The sequence below is a fragment of the Ambystoma mexicanum genome, chromosome 9 (assembly GCF_040938575.1).
Source record: "Ambystoma mexicanum isolate Mex_15411 chromosome 9, UKY_AmexF1_1, whole genome shotgun sequence".
Lineage (NCBI taxonomy): Eukaryota > Metazoa > Chordata > Amphibia > Caudata > Ambystomatidae > Ambystoma > Ambystoma mexicanum.
In genome coordinates this window covers 1,387,490,127-1,387,509,858 of record NC_090931.1, presented here as the reverse complement: position 1 = coordinate 1,387,509,858, position 19,732 = coordinate 1,387,490,127, and the positions used below count along the sequence as shown (strand labels likewise).

The following is a 19,732-nucleotide window of genomic DNA, read 5'->3' as shown; positions in this document are numbered from 1 at the left end:
TAAGAAATACAATGCCACTTAGGAAACAAGTGCTTGCTAACTGCATGACTACCTCACCCAAATGTAAGAACACACAAGTTGCCTTAATGTCATTAAAAGACGTTTTGCCACAGTGAGAAGACATCATCTACTTCCTGGATGCATAAATGCCCCATACCTTGTAAGAACCCTCATCATGTTGACTTTTCCCTTAGCACCAGTAGAAAATGTAATGGCACAGAAAGGAAATATTTCGTGATGGCTTCACAAGTGCTCCTCCACGATGTAAGAAAACACATTACGTTGGCATTGCCGTTAATGCAATTTAAGAAATGCCATATCACATAAAGAAAACTTCTAGGCTGCCTACCCCATTTTAAAATGAATCTCCCACCCAAACCCCACATAATAACACTCCAAAAGTTGCATTAGTAAAAGAAGCCATGATGTAAGAAAACACCCATGCTTCAATTCCCCCTGTCCCCATTCATGCACGTACTTGCTCATTGAAATATACCTACCATAATTATTAGTATTTAGTTTGCAGATACTGAGCTAAGGAGGGAAGGGAACAGTCTTAAAGAGCATTACACTACTAAGACACCCCTGCCGACTGCAGCCTTAGAGAGGCAACTGTTGCCCTTCATAGACTTAATTAACAATAGCATTAAAACCTCTCACAGTCATATGTTGCCTACTCCGGCATTGCACCAGCACCTCTGTTCACTCCCTAAAACCTTATCCATCCCACTGACTACTGTGGATTATGCAGTCACTGACTGCATTCTTATAAAACTACCCCTGTCAGTTGCCTGTAGTCTTCCTGCCATTCTGAGGGCACTTTGAAACCTATGAGGGAAAAGACTAGTTAAGGATGGGACAGCAAGGGGGGTGGGGAGACGAGAGGGAATGCAGGCATAGCAGACAAGGATGAAGTGTAAAAGGTTTGCGATGGGACTGGGAGCTTGGCTTTGAGGGACTGGGAGAAGATCTTGCAGAGGGAAGAGAGGGCCTGGAGGACGGGCCTGTAGGGGAACAGTGAAAGTGTGGAAGTATGGGGCAATGGGAGAGATGCCATGGAGAAGTGGTGTTGGGCAGGAGAGAGAGTCTGCACACCAATTGCGTGGTTGGACAATTAGGAGAACAGCAAGGAAATGGAGAGTAAACAGGGCTCAGACAAAGGTCTTGCAAAGTACAGCCATCTGATAGAGCATGTTCACCCTTCCTTTGATTGCCATATAAATGCAAGAACCTTGGGGATTTCCTGTGATGGTCCAATTGGAGTTCCAGGGATTGCTGCATCATCGTAGAAGCTGGGGGATGAGGTCTGTGTGGTTGCCCAAGCAGCATGAAGAAATCGACAGAGGTGGGTTACCCAAACAAACATACATATGCCCCACATTAATAAGAAAGGGGAATGGGAAGAGCCCAGCCAGCATACCAAGCACAAAACGTACATCGCTGTGAAGTCTTCTCACAGCCTCACGTCCAAGCAATCCTTCTACCCCTACTTGTCATCACTGTATGTTGATCGACTTCTGAAATGTTGACCCAAGTAAACCATGCTTCCTTTTGCATCTTTAAGCCAACATAACAAAATGACTGGCTGTGTAAGAGGCACCTGGCAGCCAAAAATAAGAAACCATTGGCCAATGAGGAATGCAAAATGGCTCTTCGGCCCCCTAACTTGCAGCCATTGTCTCCGCACTGCAGCCATACACAGGTATTTAATGTAGGACTTTCTGCTCTTTAGACAATCATCCCTTTACATACACATTATCCCATATCCATTACTTACTGCGCTACCTCCTCCTCTAAGTCCTACAACCTATAGACTTCAATGCTCATAGCCATTCCCTCCATATTTACTCCGCACAAAGTCACTAATTAATGCACAGTCATTACACTGAGTCCTAGTAGTTCTAGCATCCCTTACACAGTGGAGCATCTGTTTTTCCCATGGTAAACACACCTTAAGAAGTCATTGACACCCACAGTCCTTAACACATGCACACACACAGATTCATACCCATCAGTTACTCACCCATGCAGCTTCTCTCTCAATCATTCACAAGAGCACCCAGAACATTTGCACTGCATTCTCATTCACACACGCTCTCACACCCATACATACACACCATTCACACTGCACTCTCATTCATACACACACTTAAACAGACACCTTCTCACATGCATGCACACACACATACATACACATCCAACACCCTCTAAAGGACACATTCACATTTTTGTTTATTATCTGTTTCCCAACCAGCTTTGGACTCAGTGCTCCTCTCCGGCCTCAGGCTCCTGTGTTCTAGAGTGGGCATTCAAAGATTTTGGGTGGGCCTTGCCCACTCAGACCCTACCTTGTCTACACCCATGGGCATGGTACTAGTCCTCTAAGTAGTTTTAGGAGGAAGAAGCATCTTTTGATGATTGCATTGACTTGCGGTTCCAGGGATGGTCTGTTGTCCATGAGTATTCCTAGGTCATTTACTACATTGGAAGTCTCCGGTTGCATTCCCATACCCGCTGGCCAGTCCAGGTTTAGGTTGCCTGCATTTGTATTCTGTAGGTGAGAGCATTATTTCTGTTTTTGCCAGGTTCAGTTTGAGGTTGTTCGTTCTCCCAATTGTAGATGTCTGTGAGGCAGTTGTTGAGGCAGTTATTTTGTTCCTGGGTTGTGTTCGTCTTCACAATCAGTTGTGTGTCATCTGTGTAGTTGTAGGAGGTTAGTCCATGGGTTTGAATGATTTTCATCAGTTGGTATATGTACATTTTGAAAAGCAGGAGAAAGAGGCTGGATCCCTTTGGGACTCCGCAGGTAATATTTTTGGTGTTTGAGATGAACTGTGGTAGGTAGGTTCTTTCGGTAGATAGGAGTGCTGATTCTGTTCCTCTCATTGGTCTGAAGCCAACTTGTGACTGGTTGATTCCGTTTGTTTCGATGTATTTGAGTAGGATCTTGCACACATGGTTCACCAGGATCTTCACTGGGTAGGGCAGGTTGGATATCGGTCTATAGTTGCTCAGGTCGTCTGCACTTTAATTCCTTTTTTTATCAGTGGCTTGATATACGTTGATTTAAAGGCAGATGGTACAATTCCATTATTAAATGATAGGTTCATTAAGTTCTAGAAGAGTGTCGCTAGGGTTCTGTGTTTGAGGATTAGAACAACCTTGAAACAACTTTGGTTACCAGTCAGCTGTGTCGAATTGGGGATGCTAGAAAACTTGGCATGTCTCAAATGTGGAGCTGGCAGAGCTTCAACTTTATCGCCAATTAAAACTCTGCGATGCAGAGGCATTTAAGGTGACGAGGTTGGAGAGGACCTCCTCTATTCCCATGAAGCAGCCTGAATGGTGTTGAAGGAGCTCAAACAAGTGTTAAGGCATTTCGAAGATGCAGGGAGAGCCAGGGGTCACTTCTTCAGTTCTGGGTTTGCTGTGGGTCCCAATTCAGGGGCTCCAAGATGAGTCCTTTTGTTCTGTACTCCCGCTCCGGGGAGTCTGGCTGACAACTACAGGGGATAATTCACCTCCAGTTACAGTAGCCTGGTTCTAGGGCAGCCAGTAGAGAGGGTTTGGTCCAGAGCAGCTTACCCACTCTGTTCCCTGTTGATGGTTATGGGACAGAGCTCTCCTCTGCCTTGGTTGCCTTCTGTCCTCAACTCTATGCCAGAGGACTTTGAAGTAGCCAATACTGCCAATGGAGGTCAATTGAATCCTTCTTGTTCTTATAGAAGCGCAGAATCAAATCAAAGAATGTGGCGGTGCCCCTATCCTTTTAAAAGCTAAATGGCACAGGGGATAGATCCAAAGCAAACCTGCTGTGGCTGGTCCAATCCATGTTGTTTTAACAAGGGCCCTTTGCATCATTATATCAAACCCAGAGTACCTTGCCTGCAGGAAATGAAAGGGGCAGCAAAAGGAATAGAGCCCTAATAGAAACCAGGATGATGGCACTCTTCTCCTGGCGTACCTCTCCCCCTGGCTACTCTGATTCTACCCTTTCCCATGCCTACAGATTTCTAAGGAACTCCAGTGATGGGCACCATGGTGTGAGCGTAATTCTTGTTATTTCAATACTACATTTGAAGCAATGGTTCTCATGATATCTACCGGGGAAGCTCCTGTGCCGTGAGGGGAGGTGTTACCCTTCCTGAGGAGAATCAAAGAGGCAGCATCCTGGCTATTGTTTCACATGGCTGTAGAGGAGACACTCAGACTAGACACCAATTCACATAGGTCCTGCCATAGCTGCACTTGCTCACAGAGCTGACACTGTGTTGCATCAAATTGCAGTATCTGTATATGTGGGTGCTCATATTACTCATTATGCCACAACTAAAAGACAAAAATGTAATGGGTGGAAGGATTTGAATATTAAAGTTACTCACTGTCGTGACTAGAGTACTCATAGTCCTTGGTCCCCTTTCCTCCCAAAAGCCTGAACTGGCAGTCCAATGTCTTGTTCTTCTGGGCGTTGGCCATAGCCTTCTCCCAGACCTTCCTCGCCACCTGCAGGACATCTTTCTGAAAGGGAATGCCCCAATGACTGGAGGCATGCTGGGCCAGAACCTACGCCAACACCCCTGACTCCTGGGGGTCATGCTCTGGCTGGGGGACCCCCAAGAACTCTGCAAGGCCCTGAGGATGGTCATGAAATGCCTACATTGATGCTGAAGGCACTTTGTGCTGGGTGTCATCATCGCCATCATCACCCCCCCCTTTATCCAGACAGAAGGGAGTCTGGGTCCTGGGAGACAGAGGCCAGAGGGGTCCCCCCTGATCTGAACCCAAAGGTAGCTGTGAAGCTATAGGCGACTGTGGGGGTGGCAGCCCTGGTACAGGAGGAGGAGGAGGGCTCTGAAGTACCGGCAGGGCACCTAGGTGCCAGGTCCGACACCGTCCGTGCAGAAAAGGGGAATGAGATGAGGTGCCGCAGGGCAGGGTCTCGGCGGCATTCCTGTGTACGAGCCGCGCCCAGGCTCCTGGGTTCAATTTAAAGGGGAAGCTACATTTTTCTTTGCCAAAGGTTCCGGTACCATCCCCATGTTGGGGGACATCCACAAGGATGGAGAAAAGGGGATGGGATGTATGAGTATGATTTTTACCACTAGAATATCTCTGTAACATTCAATTCAACTTTATTTAGCTCGTCTGCACCATTACATAAAGGGACCAGCCATATTCAAATCAGTATTGGACATGTCACCAACAGGAGCAGCCCATTCCAATCTGCTAGGCCACACCACCTCTGCACAGAAGCACAAGAAACACGAGACATATTTTGGCCTGGTTGGGCCCCACCAGTGGTGTTGCTTGTGATCTCGTGCAACAGGGATGTGACCAAGAAGTTTGAGCTGGACTGTCCGTTTTGGGATGGGACGAAGCCTGATTTGCATATGCTCTTTACCCTGTCTTTTATGGCTTGGTAGATTGAAGAATGACAGTCTGGAGGGTTGCCCAGAGCTATGTCAGAGGCCACAAAGATGTATGTGCCAGTCTGGATAAAGCATTCAATTATTACAATTTGGGCCGGAGGTGCAGAAGATTAAAAGCCACCCCCGTCTGCAGAAACATTGAGTCCCAACAGCTGTCAGGGATGCAAATGTAACCTTTGAACCTGCCTCTTCCACTATATAGCTGGGATGAGGGTGCCTATATGCTGTCTCACCAAAGGTGCATGTGTGCTTCATAATGTTGGCATAGAGCATTTATGAAATGGGGTTCTTATTAGCAATGCTCCCTTTCAGCAACAGAATTACCCACATAATTTTATGTGAATAAAATTTAAAAATCACAGGCTATCCCACTCACCAGATGGTGATTCTGTCGCACTGCTGTTGCCTCAAGGGTAGACATTCAGCTGCCCTTCGCCTCCCTCTTCCCGCCACTGTTGCCCGTATCCACTGTCCAAGCACTGCAGTGTCACAATTTGCAGGACACTGATTCCACACCTGATGCTGATGTCACTGGGGAATGTAAGGGCTCCTGCATCAGGTAGGAGGCTTCCCTCTGGCCCAGGCTCCCCAGCCCCCTAACACACTCTTCACATAATTTGGAGAAGACTAAGCCTGATGGAGCACCATCCAGAGCATATGTCAGCCATAGCAAAAGAACAACTGAGCCATTCACAGGACATGCGTGGCAATATGCAGTGTGGATCAATGAGGGTGTCATCCACTGTGGCGAGGCAGAGGAAGAACATAGCATATGACGCTGATGCCAACGCTATAGTTGGGCAGACGGTGCATGAATTGGCTGAGTCAGTCTACACAAGTAATGAGACCATGCTGGAGGCCAATACTCACACTCTACAGCATACCAGAAGCGTGGCTCGTTCAGATCCATGGGGGCCATGCCACCAAAGGGATCACTCAAATATAGTGAATACAATTTCATAGACATTGGTTTTGGGATGAGGGTGGTGGGTGGGTATGAGCATTGGGGAGGAAGGTGATGGGTGGGCATGGGGTTTGGGAATATGTTTCATGGGTGGGCATGGGTCTTAGGTATGAGGGGGTGGGGATGGGTATGCACCTGTTGGAATAAATGTTATCATTCCCCATCTCCTATGGGGCTGAATGTCTGTTGGAATTGGGTTTTTGGATGGTCTGAACGTCAATTCAACTTTTGGTGCATTTGAGTGCACCTGTGGTTTCATTTTAATTTCCTGGATGTGTTTACCTCCACCGGCAAGCTCGAGGTAACTGTACTGATTCCCACCAGATTTTTGGGAGCATTTCGTAGGTATTTATCTTTCTAATACTCTGGAATTAACATTTACTTATTTGGTGCAAATTCCTGTAGAGGAGTTAGCACTGGAGGAATGACCACTTTTTATTAGCAGTGATTATTCAGTGCTAATTCCACTCACAGAATTAGCACTGAATGTGTGCGGCTTGTAATTTGACTGCATGACAAAAGTGGCTGCAGTACCATTATCAACCAATTTGAAATGAGGCCTAAGATGCTTTATTGGCATGACAATCCATTTTGTTTTTCAGCATATCAGCATGTCAATATTGTTTATGCACTGGTTACATGGATAGAGACATTTTACTGTTCTCACTGTTATTTCTCATGATTGCACCAGGATAATGTAAAGTTATTCTTGTCCTGTTTTACTTGCCATGACTAGCTTATTCTGCTAGAATGTGGGGTCTTCGGTGTCTCAAATGTCTTTGCATGCAGGAGGGCGCAGGAGTAAGTGTCTCTAATTCTTTTGTTGTTGTTGTTATAATACAGCCAATTGTGGCTTTTATACAATCTTGCTATAATCAACAATCATCACATAATATACATTCACAATGTTTAAAACCATAATAAAAACTTCCCTAAATTAACTAATAGTGTGTATGATTCAATTACTCATTCGATTATTTACCAAAGAAACAATTTTTAGATTACCCATTGATTTAAGTTAGGTCTCAATTGTAACCCCACATTTAGTAAAATGATATATGAGTGCAAGATTATTTCCATCCAAGATCAAGTTCCAGAAAGTAAAGGGTTCAAGTACTACCTTCATACCCCTATCCAAACCCCTTCCTATGCCTGTGTAGCCATACCTCGAAGATTTGCTAATTCTGGAATGTGCATTAAAACTGTTTCACTGTTTCCAAGTGAGATGTCATGCATACCCTACATGTTCGCTCAATCTTACTTAAGGCTAGTCTAGGGCCTAAAATATCCAGAGTATTTACTGAATTCAATTTCAACCTCAGGTAAGATTCTCAAAAGAAACGAATTAGGGAAAGAACATATGTATTTTCCAGGTAGATTCGGTGCAAGCCTACCATTAATGTAGTCTCTGCTTGTGGTCTTGGTAGCTAGGTTTACCCACTTTTGTTCATTGCCCAAATTATGAATATTTACCTTTAACAATTTTTTATAACAGCTCCATGAAAGCTCAATCATACTTATTCCTAGGTTAGTTACCCAAGATAAGCCTATATTCCAAATGTAATACACAAATATCTTCTTGTGTTATTTCATCAATGTTTGTGTTTCTAACTGCAGGGCCCTCAGCCATTGCTATTCAGCAGCCTTAGCCAATTTCCCAAAATACCTTGCATGCTTAGTAAGTAGTAACGCAGCGACTAAATGAATATTAATTTCACACCGCAAGTACTCAACCAGTAGGTGGGCTGGGGAGCTTCATTAAGGGCTGAATGCAGTAATTCTATAGTCTTTCCAGTTCCTTAGCTCTTTTCTCACCCCACACCAAACTGCCATATGTTAGTTTTGGTAGTATTTTCATGTTGTACACTAAAGCCAGTAAAGAACGAGAGAATCCCGCCTTCTGCCTCGCAAACTTCAATGCTCAAATTCTTCAATGTTAGTTGTTTGATATCAAGACATGCTTTCCAGTTAAGCTGTCTATTCATCATAACCCTTCAATAATTATTGCTCTCAACCTTTTCTACTGGGTCACTCTTCAATGTCCACTAGAATTTGTAAGAAGGCGTTATCTCTTACCTACCTTGCGAGAATACCATGATTTTAGTTTTACATGTATTTATTCTTAGGTCATGTGCTGCAGCAAATTCCATTAACAAAATTCAAATGTATCTGCAGGCTGTTAGATGTGGGGTTCATTAAAATCAAATTGCCTGCATAGTCTAACCAGGAGACCCAAATATCTCCAATTTGAGGGGAATAAGATAATTCAGTTTCCATGTATCTGCTTATATCTATTATATATATATATAGTATTGTTAATGGTTAATTAGTATTGGGGACAAAATGCATCCTTGTTTTAGACCAGTAATTGTTCTTATTGATGAAGTAACATTACCCCTAGCATTAATACGAACCCTTACAGAGGTGTTCTGATATAGACCACTAATGATATTAAGTGGCCCTCTCAGCAGACCCCAATCATCCAACTTCTTCAAAAGCATATCCTGATTAACAGTCTCAAAAGCTGCACTGAAATTCATGTATCCAACATAACGTTTCTGTTGCCTAAGTCTCTAGGCCCTTCAATGAGAGCCGTAAGCATCACTAGATTATCAATGGTTGAACAACCTTTGCGGAATCCAAGTTGGTTAAAAGGTGGCACTTCTTTTGCCTTCAGCCATTCAGTTAGTTCCACCAGTAAAATTATGGCAAAAATATTTGCTGCTGCGTCCAACATGGCTAATATAGGGTAATTTAGGGGCATTCAGAGGTCCTTGTTTGTTTACTGGTAACACTATGCGCTCAGTCCATGTCCCTGGTATAATTCCTGTATTACTGATGGCTAGTAAAAGATGATAGAGAACAGCTCCCCATTTATCCAAAATAATTTGCATCAATGCATTACATATTCCATCTGGACCAGGCACTCTAGAGTCTTTACTCTTTTTTCATAAATTGACTTATATCTTTCTCAATATGTTTTAAATACCATTGAGGGATAAACCGCAGGTATTCAGCTTATCGAACAATCTGCTTGCCCAGGGTAAATGACATACATTCTTCCCAGGCTTCTTTAGACGCTCCTACCATCAACCACTGGACATTTGGATGTTGATTCACCAATTTCGAGAACTTCTGCATATCATTATTGATTAAGGTCACTGTGAGTGTCCTCCATCAGTTAAGTTTCTGCTGGTTCTTAGAGCCACGTAACCAGCATTGGTATTGTTATTTCAGAATTCTACCATGTTCCACTGCCAGATGTGACTCAATGTTTATGGAAAAGCATTTCTACAATGCTTTCCTTAATTCCCTCTTCTTATCTCTGATATCATTCCATCATAATTATGCTTATGATTGTTTTTGTGCAATGAGGTTGTGACTATGCGTCCAGGTGCCTGACAGCAGGCTGGAAAACAATGCACAATCACTTTAGTAATTCATTTTACAAAATCGTCTATTGGCAGTTTATATCGGGTGAGATCTTGAGCTACGCACCTTAACTGAGCGTTGTGCATCCCTCCTACTCCATATCTTTCAATGGGCTCTGTACTTTCTTTAATAAAACTTTGCTGAGCCCTATCTAATGTGAGGTTTCCAAATAATGTGGTTCACCCCTTCATTGATGTCAATAGGCCACTCTCCATCAACCCCAATAATGGAGGTTTCCATTATGGCATGAGATGATAATTGGATAATTATCACTTTCCTTAATTGTGAGACCAGCGATAAGTGGGAAAATCGAGTTTGGATATATCAATATTCAAGTGTAGATGCGCTTAACTTGGTGCATCTGGTATATCCCCCAGGGCTGTCTCCCCTGCTCCTCCCACTGAGCATTGTGAATCCATGACTCTTGAGGAACGAATCCCACAATATTCCTTTTCCATTACTTATGTTTTGATTGAGTTAAGCTGAGTGAATGTCTAATGCAATGTTGCACTCAATCCAATAATTACAGGGGATCTTTGCATTTAAATCAGCCATGATGAGTATAGGTATGGTGCCTGTAAGGTTAGTTTCTTCTATTATTATTTCGATGCTTATCATCATTTCCTTAGTGTGGTTTCTACCAGGGAGATTATACATATTAATAACAATGGTGTTCACATGTTTTCCCAGCAATTGACCTAGAAATTGTCCAATCAATACAACATCAGAATTATTTTCCATCATGCTCATATTCTTAGGGTTTGCTACACCGATGAGTAACCCACCTTTAGGTCAACCTATAACTCCTTGTTTTGCTTTTATCTCTACATGATTCCTACCATCACACACAGAGTCTACTGCCCACGTCTCCTGCAGAGCAACAATAATGTAATCCACCAAATTGCTCCAAATACTCCTTCTTCTCCATAATGCCTGTGACCACTAGTGTCCCAACAAAGAAGCCCTATCGGCTACCTCCAGTTTTGATGTATTCTCTGTCTGTATCATCTTATAGTAGGTTTTCCTACTCCCCTCTCTATTCATCTTTGACTCTTCCCTCTCCTTCTTTCATCACATTAAAAGTCCTGGCCAAGAAGCCCCACTTTCAGCTACACCTCCTCAGAAGCCTTCTCCTCTTCCTCACCTTCCCCCAGAAACTCAATGTCTCCAGAGCTCTGGTTATCTCCAGGCTTGACTACTCCAATAGTCTCTTCCCCAATCTTCCTAACTCTTCCCTTTGCCCCCTTCAACTGATCCAGAATATGACTGCAAGACTTATCCTTGGCCTCAAGCTTAGGGCCCGCATCTCTGCAGCCCTTAAATCTCTCCACTGGCTCCTGGTTGCTGCGAGGAACAAATTCAAGACCCTTGGCATAATCCACAGGGCATTCTGGGGCCTGGGACCACGCTATATCCAACTCTCTCTCCCTAAATACCTCCCTCCTAGAACCCTTCATTCAGCTAGCTCTAACTCTCTGCAAATAAGACCTTTCTTCCAAGCAGAGAGTTGGGGGGTAGATCTCTCTGGAATGGCCTCCCTACCCCTCTCGGACTTGAGCCAGATCTCATTAAATTCCGGAAGCTCCTCAGGACTTAACCTTTCTCTTCTTCCTTCCCCTTCCTACTTCCCTGCTAATGTGCTCTCTGCTGAGACTAGTGGCCTGAGGCCTATCACGCCACCCCCTTCCCAATCTACCTCTGCACTTACTCACCATTCACCTTTATCCTGCACCTGCCCTCAAAGCTCCCTCCCCCTGCCTACACTTAGCTGGTCAGCTTTCACCCTGTGTAGCCGTCCAGTCCCTTTACTTGCACTTGTTGTGGGCCCCCCCTTAATTACCTTCTCTCCCCTGGCCCTGTCCACCTGTTCTCACTGGCACTTCCTTCTCATGGGCCCTCTAGCCAGTTCCTGCACTTTCCCACCTCCCTTCCCCCTTGCACTTCTCGTTACCGCACTTCCATGATCAGAATGTCGCAAGGCCTATTAGGATCGCTAGTATCCTCGTTTCTGTCCCTCCATCCTGCCTTTCTGCGCCTCAAATTGTTTGATCAGCAGGTGAACAATTCCTGTGAGTAAGTCAGCACAGTAGCTCTAACAGCTGCTGAGTAAAAATATATCCTCGCCCCCGCTAATGGTTCTCCTTCCATCTTGTCCACAAAACTGATGTCACTGGAGTCAATAAGTCGAAATGGAAGGATATGCAGAATACATGGGCAGGGAAATCAACTATGGTGGCATACAGTGCATAAGACACAAAGAACATTAACGTGGCGGAGAAAGAACCAAAGTACTCTCATCTTTTAGATAGAACACTGTAAAAGTCTTCATTCCTAAAAACGGAATCCTGACACTAAAACTGCTGTGTACAAATTCCGAGCTACACAGTGTTTTGACAGAAGCCCAGGCATCAAGGTCAGTTCAGTCGAAATCACACTAGGTAACTTTTTTTTAGAAGGAAACAGTCTGCAATTATAAAGTTAAATAGTTTCTATTGGTAACAGCAAGGAACCATAGATAGCTTTGATCCCCAGGTGCAAATAGCTACCATGCCAAATGACATTATAATGAAAAAATGTATAGTGTTCTCTGTGATTCCTGTACAATAGTTTACACAGGGCAAGATAGCACAAAATTCAATAAATAGATGAAAATTAGTTCTGATCAGTGGTCTCTTACCACATGATCTGAACAGTGATAATTTATTCAGCGCCAACTAGATAGCGCACCTGCTACTGCCTTGGTACATCCAGACACAGAGACGACATGCCAAAGCTACAAACAAGTTGTAAGATAAGGTCTCGGGCCTGGTAATGAGAAGGAAGTATCTTCTTCACATTGGATTATAGCAGCCCATTCATCTCTTCTTCTTCACCACACATCTTGGCATCACATGTGTCAAGGCAAGATGAGCAAATTGCTGACCAATTAGGATTTTGTCCGCTATGTTAGCTAATGTATTATAGTGCCAACCAATGATATGTTAGAATGAGGTGTAACATTGTTTAGTAGGACGAACCTAGGAGGAGCTATTAGTTAAAGAATATCCAATAATACTAGTAGTGCTGCTCTACTTTTTTTAAAAACAGTTTTATTGTTAATATATTTTTATTTGAAAAAGAAACCATTCGGGAATGGTTTCGTTTAAAAATAAATGTATAGGAAGAAGTAGAAACTTTTAGTGCACTGCACTGAACGCTCCCTTAAATAGCAGGTGTGTTTCTTTGGAGGTTTGGATTGCACGTGGGAGGCGGTGTGGTAATAGATTATATGGGGAGCGGGGCAGGCCAGCGGGTAACATCCACTACTTCTTTTCATACACGTTGACCACTGGTCTAATAACTTACTTGGTGGCTGCCCTGTGGCCCTAACTTCACTCTCCTTGCTGGGTTTACCCTTCTCTTTTGTTCTTTCATCATTCAGTCTTCTTCCTCACATTATACACCTCTTATGATTCAGTCCAGTGTTGGTTCTCTGTGTCCTCTCTTAACTCTTTGCCCCATTATTCTCTCACTCCATTTTGCATTGCGTTTCACCTGCATTAGACCTGTCCCATACCCTTTGTCCCTCCTCTCTTTCTATTTCCCCATGTCAGCTGCTTTGTAATATTTCTGAAATATTTCCATCTCCCCTCCAGACTTTCTATTCCCTCTATCTTCCCCATAATAATTTGCCAGTCCATTTGGTATTACGTTTCCCCTTCCCAAATCTATAATTTAATTTACATACTGTTGCATCCATTGTCTAACCGCTCTTGTCCACTTAATAAGTAATCCAGCTCTCCCACCTCCAAATGCTAACAATACATTCTACCCCTTTGCCCTCAAACCCCAATTCTACCTTTTCAATCTCTCAATACTTCTAACTCACTTCTCTAACCTCCCTTTTATAACACTCTTGCCCATTATTCCTTCTCTACCCAAAACCTTTACAGCTCTCCGGCCTCTCTTCAGTGTTTACCCATACCTTCATAACCCTCTTCCAGTCTCTATCCATGCCTTCCCAACCCTCCTGCCCATCTTCTTTGCTCTCTTCATGACTTCACAGCTCTTCTGATTGCACTCATTCAAAACTTTCCTGATTTCCAATTTCTCTCCACCCCTTTCAAAACATAATTCCGGTTTCAAATCTCTGTCTTCTAATTGCCATGCTCCTATCTATTTTCCAAAGCTTTTCCCAAATCTCACTATTTAGAAGGGGAACTCTCTCCACCACTGCTATTACCCATATGCATATTCAATTCTCTCCTGACTTGAAATTCTTATGGGCAAATCTCCTCCTCCTCATTCCCCTATCTGCTGCCAATGTAACTATCTTCTTCACTTAGTTCCAAAGGCCCAGTCCATATTCCAATCCCTCCCCACACCTTCTTAGCCCCGATGCCTATTTTGCAGCCTCTTGCCTCTTAAGTTCCTAATTCCATGTCTATCTTTCAACACACAATCGTTCACAAATCTCCAGCCTATACAAGCTGCAGTCTACCTCATCCCTTTCCCAACAACATTTTGAAGCCAGTGACTAATAGGAGGATTTGTTTATTTTTATTGAAATCTGTGAGGCAATTGATGATTGATTTTGGATCGCTCCTTTATTGAGATTAACATACTTTATATGCATGTATGTATTTAAGGAGTTTCCTATAGCTTGTGCCTAGCCTGGAAGCAAAGATGCACTGCTAAGGGGAGGGAGGGTGCAACATTAAAGGCAGGGGAACACAGAGAGGTTTGGAGTGCAACCGGGATCCTGTGGTTGGTGGCTGATGGGAAGTTCTAGAAGAGTAGAGCCTTCTGTTCTTTCTGAAATGCAAGAGGGTATGTAAGCAGGGCCTCGTGCCGTGCTCTTCTCTGAAAAGGGCTCTTTCGTGGACATCATTTCTACCCCTGTTTCACACTTAAATCTGCAGATGTACTTTGGGATTAAGGCGTGGTTTCCTGTGTCTTTATAACATTTGAATGTGGAGTGTGCTGCTTGCATGAATCACCGGTCCCCTGAAAATCCATTGCAGGAACGCTTGCATCAGATGTTACAAATGTACGCGACCAGTGGTCCATTGCGCATTGCTCTGTGGCAAGTGTGAAAAAATGCAAATCGTATCTGTAATCAAATGTATGTTTCTCAATGGTTTAATGTACCTTTGTTTTTAGGCAAACGTGGATTGAAATGGAAGAGAACCTGCGAAGAACCATCAGACAAGTTCTGAGATGTGACATCACAAAATGCAACCCCTTGGCCCCGATAGTCTTGACTCGGGTAGACTGTATACTCACCAATTTTTGTATCGAAAATGTGTGCACCGATGAGACAAGCTTCTGCGAGTATCTGAAAAATATGACATCAGTGCTCAAACCTGGCGGGCACTTGATACTGACGGCACTCCTTGAATGCACCTTCTACAAAATGGGAAAGCACAGGTTGCCATCTTTCCCCTTGACAGAAAGCTTTGCGAGAACAGCTCTCAATGACACAGGCTTTGAGATTAGGTATTTCAAGGTTCTCCCAAGCACTGATGACAGTCCTGAACCACTGACAGACCATACAGGCATACTGTTTGTTTTGGCCCGCAAAGAACTGTAAGTTCTGCTCCCCTATCCTCGACTTCCAGGTGTGCTGCATGGAAGATACATTATCTGTACTCAACTAACATAATCATCCATTGATAGCATTTAGGGGTTACTAGGGTTAGCTGCCATTCTGATTTGCCCACTAGCTCCTGATATGCCCAGGTGCACTGAAATGTTCGGGTGAGCATACGATGATTGTGTCTGAGCATACAATGGTTGTGTGCATTGCTGGAAGCATTGGACAAATGAGGCTGGACGTGGGCACTTGAAGCTGGGCCTGGGATAGGTTTACCTGAGCATATGGCATTTCTGCTTAGACGTATGGTGGCAGTATCTATGAAGCTGCACTGTGCTTATGATGGCCATGCATGACCACATCAGTATGTACTGGAAATGTAGAGCTGGGGCGGAACACAAAAAAACAAGAATCTAATGGTGCAGTGGTTTGAAAATATTGGCTGGGTGCCTGAACTTACTCGGGGAACAAGTAATAGAGTGTTGAAATGTATGCTAAAAAATAAAACACAGTGGGATTGGACTAAGAATAGTGTACATCTTAGATCCCACTAAGACGTGGACATGGTTGCCCATCGATACCTCAAAGTTCAGAGATACCTGAGATTTTTTGTCCTAGCAATGCGGCTAGGAACTTTCGTTCGAAATTAAGAACGAATCAACAGCCTGTATGGGTTAACCTTGGAGCTAGATACAAGATAGCCCGATTAGCGCGCACACGTAGGATCTGCAAGAGCAGCGTGCATATGGAGACGCCACAACATTTGTTTACAGAATGTGCGGGGCTGGGCCCAGAGATTATGACCACATTTGGTACTTTTTTGCATTGCTATGAGGCCATCCAAACGGATGCATTTTGGGCATACTGCTTTAATACGGATAATGAGAGTATGCATCTAGCTTTATTTAGTTTATGGGGAATTATATGTTCAAAGCCCCTGTATAATGATAAAGAGTGAGGGTAACAATCTCTCTTTAACAACTAAAGGGCAGAACATTCAATTCTCCCATTTGGATAATGAATGTTTTAAATATTTCTATCATGCATTTAATCATTGTGTTATACAAGACTCTAAAATGCATATTTTTTTAGTATGGCCAATTGCGTGTATCTCCAATTTTTTATTTTTAATATTTGGGAAAATGTTACAGATGAACTTAAATGTGCCATTGACTGTGATTTATAATTTCTATGTTTTAGATGAATTGTATTTTGTAAAGTTTTATAACTGATTACAAATAAATATAAATAAAAAAACAAGAATAGGCACTAGGCTGGTCATAACACAGTGTTACCCATGTATATGAAATTTACGCCAGGGCATGCAAGGCTAGGTCTGGGCATATGATGGCTGGTCTTCACCTAAGATGGCAATCTCTGCCACATACGGCCACAATGGACACATGAGGCTGGTCCTGAGCACATGATGTACTCGTGACATAGGATGTGTGGATCTATCAGGCCACATCCTGCCATAACATGGCAACAATGAATGTAATACATGATTGGGAACTCAAACAGTGTTTACCTCCTTTGCTAATGTTTTTATAGTCTTGATCGTTTTTATTATTAAAGGGTTGCCATTTTGCATAACATTTTCTATAACATAACAAGTTGCAAATGTCATGCGATGTCAATTGATTATGATCTTGTTAGCATTAGCTGAGCTGCACCTGACATTTTGCTGACTTGACCTGCTGAAAATCACCTGTAACGTTAATGCAACACTAATCGGCAGTCATGAAACGTGGGCATGCATAACAAATTCATTCCTTTTCATATAATTCGCTTCGGATGTCTGTGAATTGCAAACTGAGCATGTGCAGACACATATTTAGTTTGAGACCCAGTGATTGATGTTGCAACCATTTTATAATCACATTCTAGCTTGAGAACTGTCTGAATATATATATATATATATACACATATATTGATATCCTTCTATCAAAAATGAATTGATATGATTATTCTTGATTTTGATAATGTGCTTTGCTTATTACAAGTGTAAAATTCTTATTATGACTACAGTGTACACTGGAAGTGATCATTGGAAATAAAGGTTGTAAAATGTTAAAAAGAAATAATGTCCCATTCTTAATAGCTGCTTTTGCAACTAGAACCAGCCCTCCCCACAAGATACCTGTCTTTTCCTCTGGCCGCCCAGTTGCCAGCAGTGGCTCTAGGAAACACGAGCTGACTGTATGACTCGACCATCCATGTAGAAAGAGAGACATAATGAGAAAGTGAGAGAGGGAGAGTGAGAAGAGAGAGAGAGAGAGAGGAGACAGAGACCACAGAGAAGAGAAAGTGAGAAAGAGAGATAGGAGAGTGTGCTTAATCAGCGCATCATACACTTCTTACAGCTAGTTCAATATTTTTATTTTTTATTTTTATTGTGTTTACTTTCAAATGAAAACTTTTACAACATTCATATACAATAACAATAAATATCATCACAGAACGCATATATAGAAAACAAATGTACAGAAGGGGGGAAAAAAGAGGAGAGGTAAAGTACATACATCGAACATCTGTTTTTTTCCTTTTTGTAGAACACCATGATAACCAAATTTAGCCAAATGAAGCGAATTACATCAACAAAAGAGAAAAAAAACATGTATTCTTAATGTTTCAGTAAATTGCTATGGACAAACACATAGATTCATGTATAACAGAAAAGCAGTGTGGGTACGTGTACAAATACGCAAATTGACGAGTTCTTGTGCAAAATAACAGCATGTGTAGTTTCAGTAGAACAAATCAAAATGTAAGCAATTTGTTAAAAGGAAAGAGGAACCAAAAACGACAAAAAGCGAATACTCAACAAGTTCTTAATTTAAAAAGTACAACAATAAAACCATCATAAATACAGCATCAAAAAGTATGAAGTGCATTTGAACTTTGTAAATAGATTGGATTCCAGTAAAGCCACAGTTTTAAAAATGCTAAGCTAGTTCAATATTATACGGCCTGTGGTAGCGGCCCTGTAGTTATGGTTAAGCTGTTCAGCTCATAGAAAGAGCACTTTTTGGGCGGTTTATAACTTTGTCCACCACCCAGGACGAATCCTAACCAAACCTTTCAAAAAAAGTATATGGCCCCCTAAGAATAAATTTGCAACCCAGGTTGGAATGTTTTTGCAAAGTCTGGTGGGATTTTGTCAAGAGGGGGCAAGATTAGAGGGGGTCTAAACATGTTTAGATGGCTTATAACTTTGTTGTTGTTTGACGAATCTGCACACATGTTTTGAGAAACATTATAGACTCAACCTTGAATGTGTGTGCAAAGTCTGTCAAGTCGGGGCTAAGTTATGACTATGTTTTGTATGTACATTTTGGAACTTTTTAACAAATAAAACATGGTCGGATTTGCAGCAAACCCGTGCAAGGAGTATTAGCAAGGACCCGAAAGCATGGTTTTGCAAATGTGTCCCTGTATTATTTTTGAAAAGTGTCATAATGTAGGTACACAAAATAGTGATATACCTTTGGTGACTGAGGTATAGCCTGTCACAATGGGCAGTGGTCAGATTATCTGGGTCACGGCATGACCCGGACAATCTGGCTGCTGGCCATGACCACGAGGGACCGGCAATGGCGTTAAAGTGGGCATGGCCACCAGGGACCGGCTATGCAGTAACGTTTTTCCAAATATAGATAGGTTTGATTGGGAAAAATAATTCTGCTCGTGGCTACAACCCGAAGTACTGGACAGGGTTGCAGCAAACCTTCACGATGAGCATCAGCAAGGACCTTAAAGCATGGTTTTGCAAATCTGTCGTGTGTTTTATTTTTTCTAAAGTTTCAAAATGTAAGTACAATAAATTGTGTTATAACTTTGATGTCTGGGCAATGGGCCTGGCCCTGAGCAAAGACAAATGTGTACTCTGATTTGCTTATTGGGGTGTGCAGCATGGCCAAAGTCCTAGGTTTGAATGGGAAAAAATATTCTGCTTGCGGCTACAGCCTGAAGTGCTGGACTGATTTACAACAAACCTGCACAAGGAGCATCAGCAAGGACCTGAAAGCATGCTTTGGCAAATGTGTCCTGTGTTACTTTTTTCAAAGTGCCAAAAAGTAAGTACAACAAATAGTGATATATCTTTGCTGCCTTGGCAGTGGGCCTGACCCCCAGCAAGGACTAATGTCTACTCTGATTTGCCTATTGGGGAATGCATCATGGTCCAAGCCCATGCCCCATGGATTTTGGCGACTGGCCATAGCTGCAAACCATGAGCACTGGCCTTTGGTTTCATTCAAAGTGTATAGTGGACACTGAACTAGGATGCAGGGGAAGTACAGTGGATAACTGGTGTGGTTTGGTAGGATTGGG

At 42.8% G+C, this 19,732-nt stretch overlaps 1 protein-coding gene across 1 annotated transcript in view; it reads left to right on the top strand.

Moving 5' to 3' along the window:
- Positions 1–15,733, top strand: part of LOC138489135 (nicotinamide N-methyltransferase-like) — a 36,148-nt gene extending 20,415 nt beyond the window's left edge. Inside the window, exon 3 of the mRNA XM_069616772.1 lies at positions 14,968–15,733. Coding sequence (XP_069472873.1) covers positions 14,968–15,397 — 430 coding nt within the window. The 3' untranslated portion in view covers positions 15,398–15,733. The remainder of the gene's footprint in view (positions 1–14,967) is intronic.
- Positions 15,734–19,732: the final 3,999 nt, after the last annotated feature.